Raw genomic sequence first — 21456 nt, 5'->3', positions numbered from 1 at the left:
ACAAGTAGGCTTACATTAATACTGCAATGAAGTTACTGTGAAAAGCCTCGTCACCACATTCCGGCATCGGTTCGGGTACACAGAGGGAGAATTCAGAATGTCCAATTCACCTAACATGCACGTCTTTCGGGACTTATGAGAGCAAACTGGAGCACCTGGAGGAAACCCACACAGACATGGAGAGAACGTGTAGACTCCACAGTGACCCAGGCTGGGAATCAAACCTGGGACCCTGGCGCTGTGAAGCCACAGTCTTAACCACTGTGCTACCCGCTTGCTGACAATGTCATCAGGTGAAGCATGTAGATTAGGAAGAATAGACAGCAATGGTAATTCCATGGAGATTATGCAGGTAATGCTGCTTGGTTTGATTCTTCGTACTTGCAGCAATGACTTCTCTTCTGCATTACACCATCATCTCAGGACAAGCTTCATTTACAACATTCTGGAATGTTATGCCCCTGCACTCTTTGACCAGGAGGTGATGAGGTATAGTGGATTTCAATCCTAGCCCCTTTCTGGGATCAAGCATATTTCTCAGAAAATTTACTTGCAATTTAAGGTGAAGAAAGCAAAATCCAAAAGACACAATGGGTGTGGAGGTCTGGTCCAACTCTCGCCAAAGGAAAGAACAAGTTCAGAATATTACCACCCTCCAGACAGCTTTTTAACAAGTTCTAGTTAAATTATATCATCCCGGATATTGTAAGAGTCCAGGGATCTCTCCTTTGTAATGTACCTCTTCAGAGAAGAGTTTACATTCATGAGTTAATGACAAAGAAGACGATACAAATTCCAAGCTGTATAGAAGTCTATTAACTAACTGAATATGCAATTCACAGTAGCTAAAACAGTCAACTGCAATGCTGCCTTGTGGCATATTGGATGCAGGAGCAGAGTTATCCTGAAAGGGTTTTAGTCGTGAATGCTGGCAGCAAAGGTTGTCAAGAAGACTAGCCACAGACCCCAAAATCTGAAATTTTAAGATACAACCACAGAGCAAAAGTGAGACTTGAATTTATATGCTGCTTTTCACAACCACCGGACATCTCAAAGTGCTTTGCAGCCGATGAAAGGGGTCACTGTCGTAATGTAGGAAATAGAGTAACAAGTCTGTGCTCAGCAAAATCCCACAACAGAAATGGGATCTTGACCAGGCAATCTATTTTTATGATGTTGACTGTGGGATAAATAATGACCAGGGAAGCTCCCTGACTCATCAAAATAATGTTATGGGATCTATGGCGCTACACTACATACAGAAGCCACTGGGGCCTCAATTTAATGTTCCATCTAAAAGACAGAATGTTCGAAAGTACAGCACTGGAGTTTCAGCTTTGATTATTTTGTGCTCAAGCACTAAAGTGGGAATGTCTCCAAGATGGAGCAGTCGGACCAGAGATACGAAGTTCTAAAAAATAAACAGTAATAGAGAATTTGACATTCAATGTCTTCTACACCAGAAGCGCCATTTTATAGTGTAGAATGAGCCATTGAACTAGTAGCCGTGTTTTTATTTTGCATCGGTGCAAGTTGCAACAGCCTACCACATCTCACTCTCTTACCAGAAGGGTAGGTATGAGCTGGATTAGGAACTGTTGCCCTGATTTTACTAAAAATGAATCTGGAACTGCATGCAATTAATTTAAAAACACACCCAACTGCTTCATGCAGGGAGTTTCATCACTTCTCTAGGGCAATTAGGGATGGGCAATAAATGCTGGCAAAACCAGTGACGCCCACGAACAAATAAAAATAACAGGGACAGGAGAAGTGGTATTGCATCAACTCTGCAATTTCTTGGCAAATCTCAAATGCAGAATTCAACACCGCCCCATATCAGGGGATTACAGATCTGCATATGTTTGGCACTCAGGTCAACGTGCACACAAGGTTACTTTTCTTTGGTATTTTTATTTATAATAATCTTTACTAGTGTCACGAGCGGGCTTACATTAACACTGCAATGAAGTTACGGTGGAAATTCCCTAGTCGCCGCACTCCTGAGCCTGTTCATGCACACTGAGGGAGAATTCAGAATGTCCAATTTACCTTTGTATGCAAGATTGATTATTTTTAAACAAGTTGTGAGCTCCAAGTATAACCTTCAACCCCCCCCGCCCGCCGCAGAAAGCAAAGATATAGACCACAATCACATGCATGCCTATATAGTTTGCCTGTAAAGCACAGTGTGCTTGGAACCTTGAGGGTTTCCTTCACTGCAAATAAATTGTGTCCCATTGGAAAATACATCCACCTCATGGCCTGCTATGCAAATTTACTGTTGACTTATAATGGCAGGTCTATTTTGATAGGCACAATTAATACAGCATGTAAAATGAAACAATAAAACAAGGTGGCAAACATTAAGCAAACCATCAGTGCTTGTAATCATTTTCCACAAGGTTCAAAATTAAACTTGCTGAACACCCATGAGAATGCACAGGAGAAAAACACACAATTGTCTAGCAACATAATTCTAGATTATTTTGATAATTGTTAACCTCCAAGCTCATTGTATGTTGGTGCATACTGATCAACATTTTCTCCTTACAACATAATGGGAATCATAGAATCATTACAGTGCAGGAGGCCATTCGACCCATCAAGTCTGCACCAACCCTTTGGAAGGGTACCCTACCTAGGTACCTACTCCCTTAACCCAGCAACCTCACCTAACCTAACCTTTGAACACAAAGGGGCAATTTATCATGGCCAATCCCCCTAACCTGCACATCTTTGGACTGTGGGAGGAAACCGGAGCATCCAGAGGAAACCCATGCAGACACGGAGAGAACGTGCAAACTCTAAACAGACAGTCACCCGAGGCCAGAATTGAACCCGGGTCCCTGAAGCTGTGAGGCAATAATGCCAACCACTGTGCCACCATGATAACAATAATAATTGCTTATTGTCACAACTAGGCTTCAATGAAGTTACTGTGAAAAGCCCCTAGTCGGTTTCCAGAGTATGGGTGGGAGAGGGGAAGGTTTCGGACATCTATAAAGAACTCATGGAGTCAGTGGAAACGCAGACCGAGGAGCTGAAACACAAATGGGAAGAGGAGAGATAGAGGATGGTTTCTGGGCGGATGCGTTGACTAGAGTCAACGCGAAAACATCATGCGCCAGGTTCAGCCTGATACAATTTAAGGTCGTTCACCGGGCACATCTGACAGTGACCCAGATGAGCAGATTCTTTGGAATAGAAGACAGGTGTGCAGGAAGACCAGCAAACCATGTTTGTATATTCTGGGCATGCCCGAAGCTTAGGGGATTCTGGCAAAGGTTTGCGGATGTCATACCCAAGGTGTTAAAAACAAGGGTGAACCGAGTCCAGAGGCAACGATTTTCGGAGTGACGGAGGATCCAGGAGGAGAAAAAGGCAGACGTTCTGGCCTTTGCCTCCCTGGTAGCCAGTAGACGGATACTATTAGCTTGGAGGGACTCAAAGCCCCTGAAGTCAGAGACCCGTCTCACTGACATGGCTAAGGGTAATAATAATAATCGATGGCTTTTATAGCAGACCCAGGCAGGCCAGCAGCACGGTTCAATTCCCGTACCAGCCTCCCCGAACAGGCGCCGGAATGTGGCGACTAGGGGCTTTTCACAGTAACTTAATTGAAGCCTACTCGTGACAATAAGCGATTTTCATTTCATTTTTTCCAAATGTCACTATCGTCCCTGCTTCCACCACCTCCTCCGGCAGCGAGTTCCAGGCACCCACTACCCTCTGTGTAAAAAAAAAACTTACTTTGTACATCTCCTCTAAACCTTGCCCCTCGCACCTTAAACCTATGTCCCCTAGTAATTGACCCCTCTACTCTAGGAAAAAATCTCTGACTATCTACTCTGTCTACACCCCTCAATTTTGTCAACCTCTATCAGGTCGCCCCTCAACCTCCTTTGTTCCAGTGGGAACAAACCAAGTTTATTCAACTTCTCCTCATAGCTAACGCCCTCCATATCAGACAACGTTCTGGTAAATTTCTTCTGCACCCTCTCTAAAGCCACCACATCCTTCTGGTAGTGTGGTGACCAGAATTGAACACTCTACTCCAAGTTTGGCCTAACTAAAGGTTCTACATAGCTGCAACATGACTTGCCAATTTTTATACTCAATGCCCCGGCCAGTGAAGGCAAGCATGCCGTATGCCTTCTTGACTATCTTCTCCATCTGTGTTGCCCCTTTCAGTGACCTGTACACCAAGATCTCTCTGACCGTCAATACTCTTGAGGGTTCTACCATTCATTGTACGTTCCCTACCTGTATTGGACCTTCCAAAATGCATTACCTCAAATTTGTCCGAATTAAACTCCATCTGCCATCTCTTCGTCCAAGTCTCCAAACGATCTAAATCCTGCTGCATCCTCCGACAGTCCTCATCGCTACCCGCAATTCCACCAACCATCGTGTCGTCCGCAAACTTACTAATCAGACCAGTTACATTTTCCTCCAAATCATTTATATATAGTACGAACAGCAAAGGTCCCAGCACTGATCCCTGCAGAACACCACTAGTCACAGCCCTCCAATCAGAAAAGCACCCTTCCATTGCTACTCTCTGCCTTCTATGACCTAGCCAGTTCTGTATCCGTCTTGCCAGCTCACCTCTGATCCTGTGTGACTTCACTTTTTGTACCAGTCTGCCATGAGGGGCCTTGTCAAAGGCCTTACTGAAGTCCATGTAGACAACATCCACTGCCCTACGTGCAATCATCTTTGTGACCTCCTCAATCAAGTTAGTGAGACACGATCTCCCCTTCACAAAACCATGCTGCCTCTCACTAATATGACCCCTTGCTTCCAAATGGGAGTAGATCCTGTCTCCAAAAATTCTCTCCAGTAATTTCCAAACTACTGGCGCAAGGCTCACCAGCCTGTAGTTCACTGGATTATCCTTGCTACCCTTCTTAAACAAAGGAACAACATTGGCTATTCTCCAGTCCTCCGGGACATCACCTGAAGACAGTGAGGATCCAAAGACTTCTGTCAAGGACTCAGCAATTTCCTCTCTAGTCTCCTTCAGTATTCTGGGGTAGATCCCATCAGGCCCTGGGGACTTATCCACTATATTTTTCAAGACGCCCATCATCTCGTCTTTTTGGATCTCAATGTGACCCAGGCTATCTACACACCCTTCGCCAGACTCGGCATCCACCAATTCTCTCTCTTTGGTGAATACTGTGCAAAATATTCATTTAGTACCTCGCCCATTTCTTCTGGCTCCACACATGGATTCCCTCCCATGTCCTTCAATGGGCCAACCCTTTCCCTGGCTACCCTGTTGCTTTTTATGTACGTGTAAAAAGCATTGGGATTTTCCTTAACCCTATTTGCCAATGACTTTCATGGCCCCTTTTAGGTCTCCTGGCTCCTTGCTACTTTCCTTACATTCCACACAGGCTTTGTCTGTTCCCAGCCTTTTCACCCTGACAAATGCCCCCTTTTTCTTTTTTGGCGAGGCCTACAACATCCCTCGTTATCCAAGGATCCCGAAATTTGCCATATTTATCTTTCTTCCTCACAGGAACATGCCAGTCCTGAATTCCTTTCAACTGTCATTTGAAAGCTTCCCACATGTCAGATGTTGATTTATCCTCAAACATCCACTCCCAATCTAGGTTCTTTAGTTCATGCCAGTATTGTTGTAATTAGCCTTCCCCCAATTTAGCACATTCACCGGAGGACCACTCTTATCCTTGTCCACCAGCACTTTAAAACTTACTGAATTGTGGTCATTGTTCCAGAAATGCTCCCCTACTGAAACTTCTACCACCTGGCCGGGCTCATTCCCCAATACCAGGTCCAGTACAGCCCCTTCCCTAGTCGGACTATCTACATATTGTTTTAAGAAGCCCTCCTGGATGCTCCTTACAAACTCAGCCCTGTCCAAGCCCCTAGCACTAAGTGAGTCCCACTCAATATTGGGGAAGTTGAAGTCTCCCATCACAACAACCATGTTGCTTTTACTCCTTTCCAAAATCTGTCTACCTATCTGCTCCTCTATCTCCCGCTGGCTGTTGGATGGCCTGGAGTAAACCCCCAACATAGTGACAGCTCCCTTTTTATTCCTGATTTCTACCCATATAGCCTCGCTGCCCTCCGAGTGTCCTCCCGCAGTACAGCTGTGATATTCTCCCTAACCAGTAGCGCAACTCCGCCACCCCTTTTACATCCCCCTCTATCCCACCTGAAATATCTAAATCCTGGAATGTTTAGCTGCCAATCCTGTCCTTCCCTCAATCAGGTCTCTGTAATGGCAACAACATCATAGTTCCAAGTACTAATCCAAGATTTAAATTCATCTGCCTTACCTGTTATACTTCTTGCATCAAAACATATGCACATCAGGCCACCAGTCCCACTGTTTTCAGCAACATCTCCCTGTCTGCTCTTCCTCAGAGCCATAGTGGCCCTATTTCCTAGATCTCCCTGAATTTTTTCACCTTCTGACATATTGCTCTGGTGCCCACCCCCCTGCCATACTAGTTTAAACCCTCCCATGTGACACGAGCAAACCTCGCGGCCAGGATATTTATGACTCACCAGTTTAAGTGCAACCCGTCCTTCTTATACAGGTCACACCTGCCCCGGAAGAGCTCCCAGTGGTCCAGATAACTGAAACCCATCCTCCTACACCAGCTGTTTAGCCACGTGTTTAGCTGCTCTATCTTCCTATTTCTAGCCTCACTGGCACGTGGCACAGGGAATAATCCCGAGATTACAACCCTAGAGGTCCTTTCTTTTAACTTTCTGCCTAGCTCCCTGAACTCCTGCTGCAGGACCTCATGCCCCTTCCTGCCTATGCCGTTAGTACCAATATGTACCTCGACCTCTGTCTTTTGGCCCTCCCCCTTCAGGATGCCCACTACCCATTCCGAAATATCCTGGACCCTGACACCAGGGAGACAACATATCATCCTAGAGTCTCTTTCATGGCCACAGAAGCGCCTATCTGTGCCCCTGACTATAGAGTCCCCTATGACTATTGCTCTTCTGCACTTTGACCCGCCCTGCTGAATATCAGAGCCAGCCGTGGTGCCACTGCTCTGGCTGCTGCTGTTTCCCCTGATAGGCTATTCCCCCCCCTAACAGTATCCAAAGAAGTGTGCCTGTTCGAGAGGGGCCAACCACAGGGAATTTCTGCACTAACTGCCTGCCCCTTCTGGTGGTCACCAATTTCTCTGCCTGCACCTTGGGTGTGACCACATTTATATGACTGCTATCTATGACACTTTCCGCCACCTGCATGCTCCTAAGTGCATCCAACTGCTGCTCCAACCGAACCATGCAGTCTGTGAGGAGCTCCAGTTGGGTGCACTTTCTGCAGATAAAGCCATCCGGGACGCTGGAAGCCTCCTGGACTTGCCACATCTCACAGTCAGAGCACTGCACCCCTCTAATTGACATTGCATTAATTAATTAGTAAATTAAATTTTTTAAATTTTGAAAAAGTTACTGTTAACTAGATGTTTCCTAGCACTAGATTTCTACTACAAATGTAAAAGCTAAATACAGTACTCTCCGATCTCTGGCTTAGATACCCCTCTAAATGATGATTAAGTAATTAATTATTATGTTTAATTAGTTTAGCCATGTTTAATTTTTAAATTTAGTGCAGATCCCTATCAGCCATTCAGGTCATGGCTTTCTTGTGATGTCAGTTTTCAGTTCCCCAGGCGGATCACTCAGAATAGCAGAATATCTATCACTTACCTGTTCCCAAGCTGCTCCCCAGCTCTCTCTCTCCTCTGAAAATGAAGGCCACTGGAACCTGGGGTTAAGATTTTATGTCACCTACCTTCCCAGGGTGATCCCTGGTTTTCTCTCTGCTTCCCGGAATGCACTCTGGGTCTCTCCCTGCTGATTACCAGTTACAAAGCCAAACGAAGGAAACAGAACAAAAAGGGAAACAGCACCGCCCCCCACTCCACACCGAATTACCGCACTGCCCAAATTACCAAGTTCCAATCTAGCTGTACCTCACTCACTGAGGCTTTGTCTCCTTCACCTCCGCAAAGCTTATCGAGTACACTTTCTGGCTGTCTTTTCTACAGAACCCAGCTAAACAAGATGAGTCACACTATTTAAGCTTCAAACGGAAGAATACAATGTACACCCTTGTGCCACTAAACAGGCCTCAGGTGACTGATAACTGCCTCTCAGCAATTAGGGTGGGGGGCAGCTTCAGCCAATCAGACACTGACCTTTTAACTGAAAAACAGTTTTGAAGATTTGAATTCACCACTTGCCTCTTTAATTACCACACTGCCCAAATTATCAAGTTCCAATTCCCACTCTAGCTGTGTCTCACTCACTCAGGCTGTGTCTCCTTCACCTGCACAAAGCTTATGGTCTAATACCAAATGTCATGGGATATAGTTAGGACATTTCTGGCCATACGCAGGGCTATTAATACCGCTGTTCCAAAAATCGAAACTGAAAGTGAATTGTTTGATCAGGTAAATATGTTCACTCAATACCCGGCACCAGCCAAGGAACCTCCCCGCTGGAATAGGTCTGTTGGCGCCGCCATCCCACCGCCGACAAACGAACAAGAAACCTGGAGCAGGTCCCCCGACTCCAGGGGCAGGGAGCCTGCTGTCCTGGAGAGAAGTATCCTCTTTCAGGGTGAGTAATCCCGGGCAGGGCCGAGCCTATTGCCGGGAGAGGGGGTGGTCCGGTCCCTGTTATATTGGTCGGGGGGGTGGGGCGGTCACCCACCCCCTCCTGGGTCTCCGCAGCGTGTCTGTCTGGAGCCTCTAACCTGAGCTCCCGGCTCTATCCTTACCGCTGACCCGGTCCAGCTTCAGCATGTCCCGCAGGTGTTGCGTCGCGTTCTCGATGTCCATCTTGGAAGCCGGACTGGGTGGCGACGCCATGGCGGCAGCGGCCCGAAAACTAGGGAGTGCGCGCGCAGCCGCACCCGCCAAACTGCCGGCAGCGCCACCGGCAATCTCGTCCCTTCCGGTGTAACCATGAACTCTCCCTCCAACCACCAACCCCCCAGTGCAACATGTCCGCCCTGAACAGCGCAGCTCAGCTCAGCTCATCAATAAATGATAAACCCAGGAGGGATGGGAAGGGACAGGGATTGCAAAAACATTTTTAAAAATTCACAATGAACAATTTTATTTGTTTACATTGTGTTTAAAGGCTTTCATTTTTAAGGCACTTTTCGCAACATCAGGACATCACAATGTGCTTGGCCAAAGGGTACTTTTGAAGCGTAGCCACTGTTGTAAGAAAACCAGCCACTAAATTGTGCACAGCAAGTTCCCCACAACCAGCAGCATGATAATGACCAGATAATCTGTCCACTAAGGGATAAATATTGGCCTGGATACCAGAGATCACTTTCCTGCTCTTTGAAAAATGTCACATGATCTTTCACATCTCTCACCTGAGAGAGGCCAAGGGGTCTCATTTTCACGTCACGTTGGAAATACAGCACGTTCAACAGTGAAGAGCTAACTCAGTGTTGTGGTATAATGGTGTTTGGGTTAGTGAGGGTTAATGTAGGACTGAAGAAACAGGACCACCCACATTTTGATGTAGAGTCACATGATACGGTAGAACATAAGAACTAGGAGCAGGAGTAGGCCATCTGGCCCCTCGAGCCTGCTCCGCCATTCAATGAGATCATGGCTAATCTTTTTTGGACTCCGCTCCACTTTCCAGCCTGAACACCATAACCCTTAATCCCCGATTACCAGTTACAAAGCATGAAGATAGCACCTAGTTAGTGATACTATGGAGATAGATGTATAATTGTGTTAACAATAATTAAGAAAGGCAGCACAGTGGTTAGCACTGCTGCTTCATGGCGTTAAGGACCCAGGTTTGATCCTGGCCCGGGTCACTGTCCGTGTGGAGTTTACACATTCTTTACACAAGTCTACAAAATTATGAGTGGCATAGACAGTGGATAGTCAGAGACTTTGTCCCCAGGGTAGCAGGGTCAATTACTAGGGGGCATAGGTTTAAGGTACGAGGGGCAAGGTTTAGAGGAGATGTACAAAGTAAGTTTTTTTTTACACAGAGGGTAGTGGGTCCCTGGAACTCGCTGCCGGAGGAAGTGGTAGAAGCAGGGACGATAGTGACGTTTAAGGGGCATCTTGACAAATAATGAATAGGATGGGAATAGAGGGATACGGACCCCGGAAGTGTAGAAGATTTTAGTTTAGACGGGCAGCATGGTCGGTGCAGGCTTGGAGGGCCAAAGGGCCTGTTCCTGTGCTGTAATTTTCTTTGTTCTTCCGTGCCTCACCCCCACAACCCAAAAAGATGTGCAGGGTTGGTGAATTGGCCAGGCTAAATTGTCCCTGTGGTAAAACCACTAGTAACACATTGCATGTATTACGGTACTGCCACTGTATTACAGGTACCACAGTAAATCCCAGCCTGCTGGCTCCTCCCAGCAGGCGCATTCTGGTTCCAGCTGCAGGAGGCACAACATCTTGTGCAATAAAGCCTCGATTGTTTCACCATTCTCGTCTCGTGGTAATTGACGGTACATCTGTCCCTTAATTGGAAAAAAAAATTGGGTACTCTAAATTTATTTTAAAGATAGATAAATAAATAAATAAGAGACCTTAGAACATGAAGGCAGCTGGTGAGGAATCCCAAAAATCCATGAAAAAAATAAACAAACTACAGTCTGACCTGAGACAAGTGTACCTAAATTAAAGACTCAGCTGGAAGTTGCTTAAGAAAGCCCCATTGCAGATCTGGAAGCTGAAGGGCAGAAGAAAAGTCCAATGAGCAGCTGAAAATATACTCCACCAGAGCTCGTGGTGGTCCATTGCTAGACCTGATCGGATGTTGAAGCAAAGAACCTAGCCAGATCACAAAAGGGTGAGTAAAATTCACTAAAAGCCTGAACTAACCTTTGAAAAATAATCAGGACACTAATCTGGCGGAACATACCAATTTTTCAACGTGACCAGCTGGAAGAACACAGCAATCAGGTCCAGAGTCAGTGTCATGGCATGTGGTGGCCAAGCTCAAATGAATGAAAACAAATTTGAAACAGAAAGCGGAAAGAAAATCGCCTTCAAATCAATTTCCCAAGCTCAGACAGGAAAATTGCTTGCCAAAATTATTAATTTAATAGATTTCCTGCAGAATTGATAGTTTTTGTAGACAAATCTGAGATAACAATGGGAGCCCACTGAAACCAGGAGGAAGTAGAGGAAGAAGAGAAAGAAACGGTTACTGCAATACCATCTGGAAAAAATAAATAAAACTATCCTCCCCTGTTATGAAAAACACTCATAGATAGCAAATCAAAACTACCAGACAAATTTAAGCTCATGCAAGGGCCAAGCCAGAAGCAAAATTGGTCATCACGGAGAAGAAAATGTTTAGATTACAGGAGTACGTCAGGGTTCAATAGGAAATCTGACAAAGTACAAGTTAATACTTTCTTGTGCTCATTTGATTCTTGTATTTATTTGATGAAGTTGTCGAAAAGGTCATCCTAAGATGAGATCTAGATGAATCTTCAACCACACTTGGTGAGGGATTAAAAGCCTCTGACAAGTATTTTAAACTCTCAAGTTATGGAGACTGCATACCTTTAAAAAGGTATAGAACACACAGTAAAATACTAAACGGGCAAGAAACCCTTAGGTGAAAAACTTTCTGCTTTCTGTCCCTTAGCCAATTTCATATGCATGCTGTCACAGTCACTTTACTTCTCTGTGCTTTATAGGTATTTGGTCAAACGCCATTTGAAAATCCTTATACAAGCTTCTTTTTAAAGAAAATGAATTTAGAGTACCCAATTCTTTTTTTTTCCAATCAAGGGGCAATTTAGCGTGGCCAATCCACCTACCTGCACATCTTTGGGTTGTGGGGGTGAGACCCACGCAAACTGGGGGAAGAATGTGTAAACTCCACATGGACAGTGACCAAGGGCCGGTTTATATGAGCCTCTGTATGTTTGGGGCCAGGAGCACACTTGAGGGAGGCAGCACTGAGCGGTTTTTCGCATTGTGTCTGAACTCCAATGCACTCCAATAATGGAAATATTGAACATGGAATTTACTAAACAGGGGCATCCCACAGCATACCCCATTTGTGAGACAATTTCCCTCATGCTTCAGCTTGAAGTGTTTTGCCCTGGAAATTGCTGGAAGTGAAAGCCGATAATGGAGCATCTGAGACCTTGGGGAATGGCAGGAAAACAGACAATCTCCTTAACCAATGAGATTGAAGGATTGAGAAACAAACAAAGCAACAACAGAGAAGGAAATAGGATGGATGAGTTGAATTACGTACATAAGTAAAATATAGGGACAGAGTGATTGAATTCTGAGGAAAAAAAAGACACAAATTAAAAGCAATAAACAAATATAAAAAGCGCAAATATAAATGTTTTAAACACTTTAGGAACAATTTTATAATAATAAACTTAATTATTGTCACAAGTAGGCTTACATTAACACTGCAATGAAGTTACTGTGAAAATCTCCTAGTCGCCACATTCCACCCCGCCTGTTCAGGTACACAGAATTCAGAATGTCCAATTCACCTAACAGCACATCTTTCGGGATTTGTGGGAGGAAACCGGAGCACCTGGTGGAAACCCACCCAGACAAGGGGAGAACGCGCAGACTCCTCACAGTGACAGTGACCCAAGCCAGGAATCAAATCTGGGACCCTGGCGCTGTGAAGCAACAGTGCTACCCACTATTTTATATCCACATAAGAATACCATGCCGCCCGTACAAGAATGAGACTCCACAGATCAATAGCCAAACATATCAAAGAGAAAGAGGAATGGAGACCTATTGTATCAATGACACTGCCTTGAGATTTCCAGCCTTTTGCCAAATGGTGTGGTTGGGTCTGTGTTGGTGGTCACCGCAGGCCCAGCATTAAGCTGCAGATGATGTAGGAAAGGTTTCAGTGGTCCTTCCATCTCACTTCTCTCTGGCTTCATCTATGGAATGTCCAAATGAGAGGCATTTAAAAAGCTGGCAGTGGAGTTTTCACCAGGATCCACAGCTCAAGAGAGTTTCCACAGATGGGCTTCCAAAGATCCATCAAGGCAGAAGCCCAGGCAAGGTTAGTTAGTGATTTCCTGCCCCCAGCACTACGTTCAGCCATCAGCTTCAGCCAGAGGGTCCCAATGCCAGTTACCAGTATAGCAGTCACAGGCCAGCCACAATGCTCCTGTTTCTGCCGCAACCCCAGGGGGCAGACTGCACCAGGAGGCTGCATGGCCATGGAAATTTCCCTCGACAGGGATATCGTCTCACTTGTAGCTCGAGGGAAGATTTGATTCAAGTGTACAATACTAGGACAGGTTTAGATAAGATAGACAAGAAAGGCTATCCATCAAGGTTTGTGTCGCCTGCTCCTTGATGATACAAGGACTAGGGCAATACAGGTTACAAGTTTTGAGCAGTAGATAAAGGGAAGTTGTGAGGAAGAACTTTTTTCTGTAGTTAGCAGTAATGAGCTAGTAGTGTGACCCTATAAAAGGAGCAGTAATGGGCTGGGATTCACTCCCAATGAGGGTCATTGAAGCAAAGGTGATGAATGGTTTCAGAAAAGCAGCAAGATGGCACAGTGGTCAGCACTGCTGCCCCACAGCGCCAGGGACCCGGGTTCAATTCCAACCTTGGGTGACTGTCTGTGTGGACTTTGCTCGTTCTCCCCGTGTCTGCATGGGTTTCCTCCGGGTGCTCCAGTTTCCTCCCACAGTCCAAAGATATGCAAGTTAGGTGGAATGGCCACCTAAAATTGTCCCTTAGTGTCCAAAGGTATGCAGGTGAGGTGGAGTTGCAGGAATAGGGCGGGGGAGTGGACCTCGTTGAGGTGCTCTTTCGGAGGGTTGGTGCAGAATCAAGGGGTCGAATGGCTTCCTCCTGCATTGTAGGGATGCTGTGGAAGGAAATTGGATGAGTACTTGCCGGGCTACAGGGATAATATGGTGAAATGGGTCTGGATTGCTCTACAGAGAACCAGCATGGACTTGATGGGCCTTCCTCTGTGCCATTATGTCTCTGTAATTCTAAGTATCTGCATTTCACTGTACGTACCTGGCTCCTGGAACAGTTCAAAATGGAAAATTTGTCTCCATTTCCCATTTCAAAACTGGCTAACGAATGGTAGCTTCCATCTCCATTTAGCCATTTCTCCTTATTTTGTCACAATCGTGACTAGCTGCAAAATAGTGACAAAATGGATCACACGAGTCACCATACTTACTGCTCATATTCGAAAAATTGTAGGAACTTTCCTCTAATAAATGCCGACAAGTTTGTCCGTGTGCTAGATTGGTTGCACAGCCATGAGATCACAGGGATAAATGTAATACTTGCAGTTCATTGAGCAAGCCGAAGTGGGACATCTGATTCTGCTGTTGTAAATAAATATTGGCAGCAGATTCACTGGTGCGCCAATTTTGTGACACTTTAAATTTGGCTGACCTAAGTCATGTCCAGTGAGCTGCCCAAATATCTTACCTGATGTCAGAATCTCATCTTGGTTCCAGTGCAGCAAGTGGCTGAGCAAAATGGTTCAAACTTCTGTAGGGTAGCTCAACAAGCATTCAAATCATAGAATCCCTGCAGTGCAGAAGGAGGCCATTCAGTCACGAGTCTGCAGCAACCCTCTAAAAGAGCACCTTACCCAGACCCTAGGCCCACACCCTGCTCTATCCCTGTAATCCCACCTAACCTTCAGAAACCAAGGGGAATTTAGCATGGCCAGTCCACCTAACCTGCACATCTTTGGACTGTAGGAGGAAACCGGAGAATCGGAGGAAACCCACACAGACACAGGGAGAACGCAGACAGTCACCCAAGTTTGGAATTGAACCTTAGTTCCTGGCAGTGTGAGGCATCAGTACGAACCACTGTGCCAACGTGCCACCTGTTGATCTGTTGATCACTATTGTCATAAAGTCCAAATCATTTTAGGCCAAAATATTGATAATTAAGTTTTGGTGTTTAGTAAATTGGTTTCTTCCAAAATTTGGAGCGTTATTGTTTTCAAGGAACTCTTAAAGAAGCTCTTGCAAATGTGGGCAAGTATAACACTACTGGCATGAATGAGATAGTATTGTGCATTGTAACCCATTTACCGCAGCTCTCTATGTTGATACTGCCAAGGAAGATTGAGTGAAAGAAAACTGGGTGATGCAATGTTGTGAGAAACTGTATCAACATAGACTAGAAAAGTGGGCAGCACAGTGGCGCAGTGAGAGTAGTGGTGCCTCACGGCGCCGAGGTCCCAGGTTCAATCCCGGCTCTGGGTCACTGTCCATGTGGAATTTGCTCATTCTCCTCGTGTTTGCGTGGGTTTCGCCCCCCCCCCCCCCCCCCCCCCCCCAACCCAAAGATGTGCAGGGTAGGTAAATTGGTCACGCTCAATTGCCTCTTAATTAGAAAAAATGAATTGGGTACTCTAAATTTATTTTAAAAAACAGATTAGAAAATAGTAAAAGAAAAATTTGTAATTAAGCTCGACTGCACTGTAATATTTCAGAAGAATTATTATTGCAGAGACTCCAGGTATTACATCACAGTACAAGCTTAATTAATCAATTCATACTTAGATGCTAAAAATATTATTATGCACACATCTCCACCAAGTCCTAGCTCCCAAAAAACAATCAAACTTCAGAGTGTTTTGACGTACCTTCCAAATGGCCCCTTAGCTTCAACTTATCCTTATCTAATGCAGACTGGTTGTATGTGGAACCCCCTGCACTACAAATCCCATCATTAAACACTGTTTACACAGATAGTGCCCAGAAAAGTATTAATGCAATGACATTTGAGGTAAGACACGTTTTGCAGAAAGCAGTGAAGTAAGGCGCGAGTTTTCTGAGTGCTGTTGAAACAAAAATGTACTACATGTACCACATCCTTCTGCTCTTTCTTGTCCAAATAAGCAACAGTCTACGCTGCTTTAAACCCTGAATAATATGTAGATTATTGCTATTTTACCTGAGTATATTTTGTCAGTTATTAAAGAACAAGTACAAGTGTACCACCAATTACAATTAAGTGATTACAGAAATCGGCTCCATTATTAATTTGAAAATTATATTGTTTCTTTCATGCATTACCTTTGACCTATTAGAGTCTAAGCCATTTCTATTTGTTTCTGCTTTGCTAATTGTGCAGAAACTGTCCTTATAGTGTTTTCTCATAACCTCTTTTCTTGATCCAATATAATAATCTTGGAACTCTAATTTTTACCAGGAACATAAATTGAGGTGATCTTGAAGAAAAAGAAGGAGCTGGAACCCTATTCTCAGCCTGCCATCTAGTGAGAGGAGCTAGGAACTCACTATGAGGGTCATTGAAGTACTGATGATCAATGGTTTCAGAAGGATGGGCACTTCCCCGGGCTACAGGCAGAGTGCGGTGAAATGGCAATAGACCTCTCCACAGAGAACCAGCATTGACTCAACGGGCCCAATATCCATAATGCCTTTATGACTCTGATTGTTTGGCTTATGGGCCACTGAAAATAAATTCCAAGCATTTTGAAAAAAATAGATATGTTGTTTACCAATGCAATTACGTTACACATAAATCTAAGGCATATCTCACATTCCATCCCCAAAATGAATATAACTGAATTGAATTATAATGAGGTTTGAACAGTAGTATTCTTCCAAGATTAGACTTTATGAATAAATAGCTGATTTCTGACACCCATGTTTTCTTGTCCTTCACTGTTGCATCACACTGGGCATAGATCTTCAACATTATATTCTCGAGAAGTTACCTCTTCTGCTCACCTGGGTCCAGTTAAATGCCCATTAACATCTGCTAGTTCAGCCAAGGGGAACTATCTGAACGTGGAAGTGGGTTGGACCATGCACAATCTCTCTCCCTGAGCGAGAAGATATGGGCCCTGAAATTTCTGGGCTGGGAGAGGGTTTAAGTCAGGATGTGCAACTTCGTCCTATGTTGGTAATTTGGGACAGATCTTAGCTCCATCCCAAAGGCCCCTAATAAATTCTGTCAGCTTTCAGACTGGGCTGAAAAGTGGCAAATATATGCCCTATTCCAATTCATGCAAACTTTACTGATTGTACCATTTTGTACACCAAGTTTCACTTCTCCATTACTCCTTTCTTCACTGATTTACATTGGCTCCCAGTCCTCCCTTGCCTCAAAATTGTAATTTGTACCTTTGCTTGTCAATCTTCCTGGAGCTGTGCCTATCTCTATCCTTGTAACTCATCTCTAAATCCATCTTTGAGTTTGCCCCTCCCCCCTCTTCATCTCACCATACATCTCATTTATTATGGAACTCCATTCTCCAACTTGGCCTCCCCATTGTTTTCTCTCTCTCTCTCTCTCCTTCTTGAGGTACATCTCTGATCAAGTTTTCAGTCATCACTTTTAATCTCTCTTTCTTTGGCTAGGGATCATCCTTTTTCTTCCCCTATGTTTCCCCTTCATTAAAGGGTCCTATATAAATACAAGCAGCAGTTGTATTGGTGCTATTTTCTGATGGACACTAGCTTGATGGGACAGTGCAGACAATAAAAGAATGACATTGCAAACATATTTGGTTTGGCACATTTAGAGAGGTTACAAAAAATGGAATTTTGTTTAGGTAGGAAACCAATTTGACAATTTCAAGTAACTGTGATGCGTGTCAGGGAATCTGTTAAAAAATACACTAATTGGCATAACCAATCTTGAGGTGTTCCACTTCATGATCAAAACACATGATTTGTAGGGCACCACGGTGGCGCAGTGGGTTAGCCCTGCTGCCTCACAGCGCCGAGGTCCCAGGTTCGATCCCGGCTCTGGGTCACTGTCCTTGTGGAGTTTGCACATTCTCCCCATGTTTGTGTGGGTTTCGCCCCCACAACCCAAAGATGTGCAGGTTAGGTGGATTGGCCATGCTAAATTGCTCTTTAATTGGGAAAAATGAATTGGGTACTCTAAATTTTATTTTTTTTTAAACACATGATTTGTACATAATGGCAATGCTGCACATTGAGGGGTTAACGAATCAGAGTAAAGATGACATTAAAATCTTTGTTAGGACACAAGAAGTTTGTGGAATAGACAAAAATTGGTCGGGTGGTAAATCGTGAGGAGGATTGCCAGAGACTGCAGGAGGATATCAATGGACTGGTCAGGTGGGTAGAGCAGTGGCAAATGGAATTCAATCTGGAAAATGTACTTGGGGAGGGCTAACAAGGCAAAGGATTACATTATGAATGGTAGGACCCTGGAAAGTACTTTTTTTTTTTTTTTAAATAAATTTAGTGTACCCAATCATTTTTCCAATTAAGGGGCAATTTAGCATGGCCACCTAGCTTGCACGTTTTTTTTTGGGTTGTGGGGGCGAAACCCACGCAGACACGGGGAGAATGTGCAAACTCCACACGGACAGTGACCCAGAGCCGGGATCGATCCTGGGACCTCAGCGCCGTGAGGCGGTTGTGCTAACCACTAGGCCACCGTGCTGCCCTACCCTGGAAAGTACTGACAATTAGCAGGACCTTGGAGTGCATATCCACAGATCTCTGCAGGACAGGTAGATAAGGTGGTTAAGTAGGCGTATGGGATACTTGCCTTTTTTTTAGCTGAGGCATAGAATACAAGAGCATGGAGGTCATGTTTGAACTGTATAAAACACTGGTTGGATTACAACTGAAGTACTGTGTGCAGTTCTCGTCACCACATTGTAGGAAGGATGTAACTGTACTGGAGAAGGTGCAGAGAAGATTTATCAATGTGCTGGATGATCTGAGCTACAAGGAAGGATTTGATAAGCTGGGCTGTTTTCCTTAGAACAGCAAAGGATGAGGGGAGACCTGATAGAGCTGTATAAGATGAGAGGCATAGATAGGGTGGATAAGAAGGCACTTTTCCCATTAGCAGACGGGTCAATAACCAGGGGCATAGGTTTAAGGTTAGAGGTAGAAGGTTAAGAGGGGAGTTGAAAGAGAAGATCTTTCACTCGGAAGGTGGCGGAAGTCTGGAGCTCACTGCCTGAAAGGGTGGTTGAGTCAGAAACTCTCGCAACATTTAAAAGTGTTCAGGTATACGGGCAGCACGGCGGCGCAGTGGGTTAGCCCTGCTGTCTCAGGGCACCGAGCTCCCAGGTTCTATCCCAGCTCTGGGTCACTGTACATGTGGAGTTTGCACATTCTCCCCGTGTTTGCGTGGGTTTCGCCCCCACAGCCCAAAGATGTGCATGGTAGGATTGGCCACGCTAAATTGCCCCTTAATTGGAAAAAATGAATTGGGTACTCTAATGTATTTTTTAAAAGTGTTCACGTATTCACTTGCACTGCCATCACTTCCAAGGCTATGGGCCAAGTGCTGGAAAATAGGATTAGTGCAGTCAGATCTTTGTTGACCCAATGGGCCAAATGGCCTCCTTCTGTGCTGTAAAAGTCTATGAATCTATGATACATTGTTCATGATCCCATGTAGAAAAACAAAAATAGAAACACAGAGGGTGCAATTCTCCCAAAAGATTTTGAAGTGTGATCTCTGGCGGGAAACGCGGTGCAATTCCCGTTGGGTGGATCACAATCGCAATCCACCAACATTACAAAATTTCTTTGGGGGGTGCAGAGTTTTACACTGGCACGGAGAGGGGCAGGGCCTAAACACTTCAGCAAGTCCGCCTTCACAGAGATCGGATCTCAAAGTGTCAGTAAAGGTCCGTCTCCACCACCATCACCAGCATCAGGAATTCATCGCTTCATTGCACTCCTATCACCACCCCACACCCCCCAACCATCCATGACAGCACCAATCTCCACTTATCGTCGGCATTAGGGCCCTCTCAATGGGTCTCCCTTCAGGCCCCACTCCCCACCAGCATCTGGCCACCCACCCCCCAAAATGCTAGTACCAGCGCTCCCCACTCCCAGTTGAGGGAAATCATGCCATGGGGCCATGCCCCTCCCTTCATGCCCTGTCCCTTTCAGCTCTCTGCCTTGGCACTGTCAATCTGACATTTCCCCTAGCACCCTGACAGTGCCAACCTGGCAGGGTGCTGGGGTAGTGCCATGGCACAGCCCTGCCATGTCCCCGATCACCCGGGGGCTACAATGTCCTCAGAGCCCCCGGCATGGTCATCTCCGGTGGTGAAGACCAGTAGTGATACTCATTCACTTCACACCGTGCCAACAGGAAGGAGAACACCAGGAGCCGGGAGGATCCTGCTTCAAACTGTCCCGGGATATTTAAACAGTGATTTAAATATGCTAATCTGGTTGAGACCCAGCAAGAGCATGAACCAGATTATGTCAGCTGCAATAGGCTGGGAGCATCACACACTATTCGATGCTCGCCGCAAATCCCATTTACAGACTCTCCCGCTATTTTCCCGACACAGCAGGGTTTACACCGGAGAATCGACACCGTGTCAAAAACGGCAACCTCGGGACCAAGGCTGCACCAGATATCAGATCCTGCTGGATTTCCGGGTTCGTGGGATTGGGCTGTGGGCTCTTCAGGCCTTGCCAGGTTGGTTGGGGTCAAGGGTTGCTTTGATTACAGGAAGAGACCAGCACGCAAGTGGCGAAGCCACACCATGCCAATGCAGCAGCTACTGAAGTTTTTTTTTTAAACTCAATTAAAATTGATACATGGCACTTTCTAAAAATGTCTGGTTTTCGGATAGCCAGAATTGAGACTGTGTGTCTCTGGAGTAAGTGAAGGTTTTAAATGAAGGGAGCACAAAGTTAAGCGATACAAAACAATGATTGGAGGATACATTTGTCATGCTGGCAGTATGTCCCGAGAAGACTTTTTGGTTGAGTGTCGGAGAAAAATTACCAAGAAATCTGCTGATAAAAGGGATCAGTCGGATGCATGGGGGTGAGACACCTTCTCAACATGGTGACCTGATCGCTTCTCGGCCTTTTGGCTAAGGTGAGCGTGAGGTCAGGTGTAATGCCTGGATCTTGTCTGTCTCTCTTGTGGGAACCATGATTGGATTCAATTTGAATTTGAATTGTTTTTTTGGAGCAAGCAAGGAGCTGGATTCGGGGTTTCCCCCTGTCCACACTCTGAGCTCTGGCTTTGTAACTCTGATAAAGTAAAAAACATGGTGACCTGATCCTTGAGCAGGCTGTCGACCCGGCGTTTTTGAAGACTCTGCAAATGATGACCGCGAGTATTATCAGAGTAATCGATGACAAACTTGGCTTGTTGATGCAGAAGATAGGTGCCCTTGAGACCGAGCTGCAGAATACAAATAAAGGGCGCAGTGAAATGGAGGAAAGAATCCTGAACATCAAAAATGTTGCTTCCTCAGCCGTAGCTCACATTTAAATCCTTGGATGGCCAGATCAAAAAACTATTGTGATGGCCAGGAATCAAACCCAGGTCAACTGCTTGGAAGGCAGCTACGTCGCCACTACACCACCACCGCTCACCTTGGATGGCCAGATGCGTGGTATGTCTGACATCCTGGAGGATCTGGAGAACCAAG

General features: G+C 45.3%; 1 protein-coding gene and 1 long non-coding RNA gene across 2 annotated transcripts in view; one reads left to right on the top strand and one right to left on the bottom strand.

Moving 5' to 3' along the window:
* Positions 1-8950, bottom strand: part of edc4 (enhancer of mRNA decapping 4) — a 145215-nt gene extending 136265 nt beyond the window's left edge. The window contains 1 exon segment of the mRNA XM_038805995.1: positions 8795-8950. Within this exon segment, the coding sequence (XP_038661923.1) occupies positions 8795-8885 (91 nt within the window). The 5' untranslated portion in view covers positions 8886-8950.
* Positions 8951-10510: 1560 nt separating this feature from the next.
* On the top strand, positions 10511-16687 carry LOC119971369. The gene is made up of 2 exons (XR_005461827.1): positions 10511-10860; positions 16230-16687. It is a non-coding gene; the product is annotated as an uncharacterized LOC119971369 (long non-coding RNA).
* The last annotated feature ends 4769 nt before the right edge of the window (positions 16688-21456 follow it).

This window comes from Scyliorhinus canicula, chromosome 9 (genome assembly GCF_902713615.1).
Source record: "Scyliorhinus canicula chromosome 9, sScyCan1.1, whole genome shotgun sequence".
NCBI classification, from domain to species: Eukaryota; Metazoa; Chordata; class Chondrichthyes; order Carcharhiniformes; family Scyliorhinidae; genus Scyliorhinus; species Scyliorhinus canicula.
Note: the sequence above shows the minus strand (reverse complement) of the source record. Positions and strands in the feature narration are given on the sequence as shown.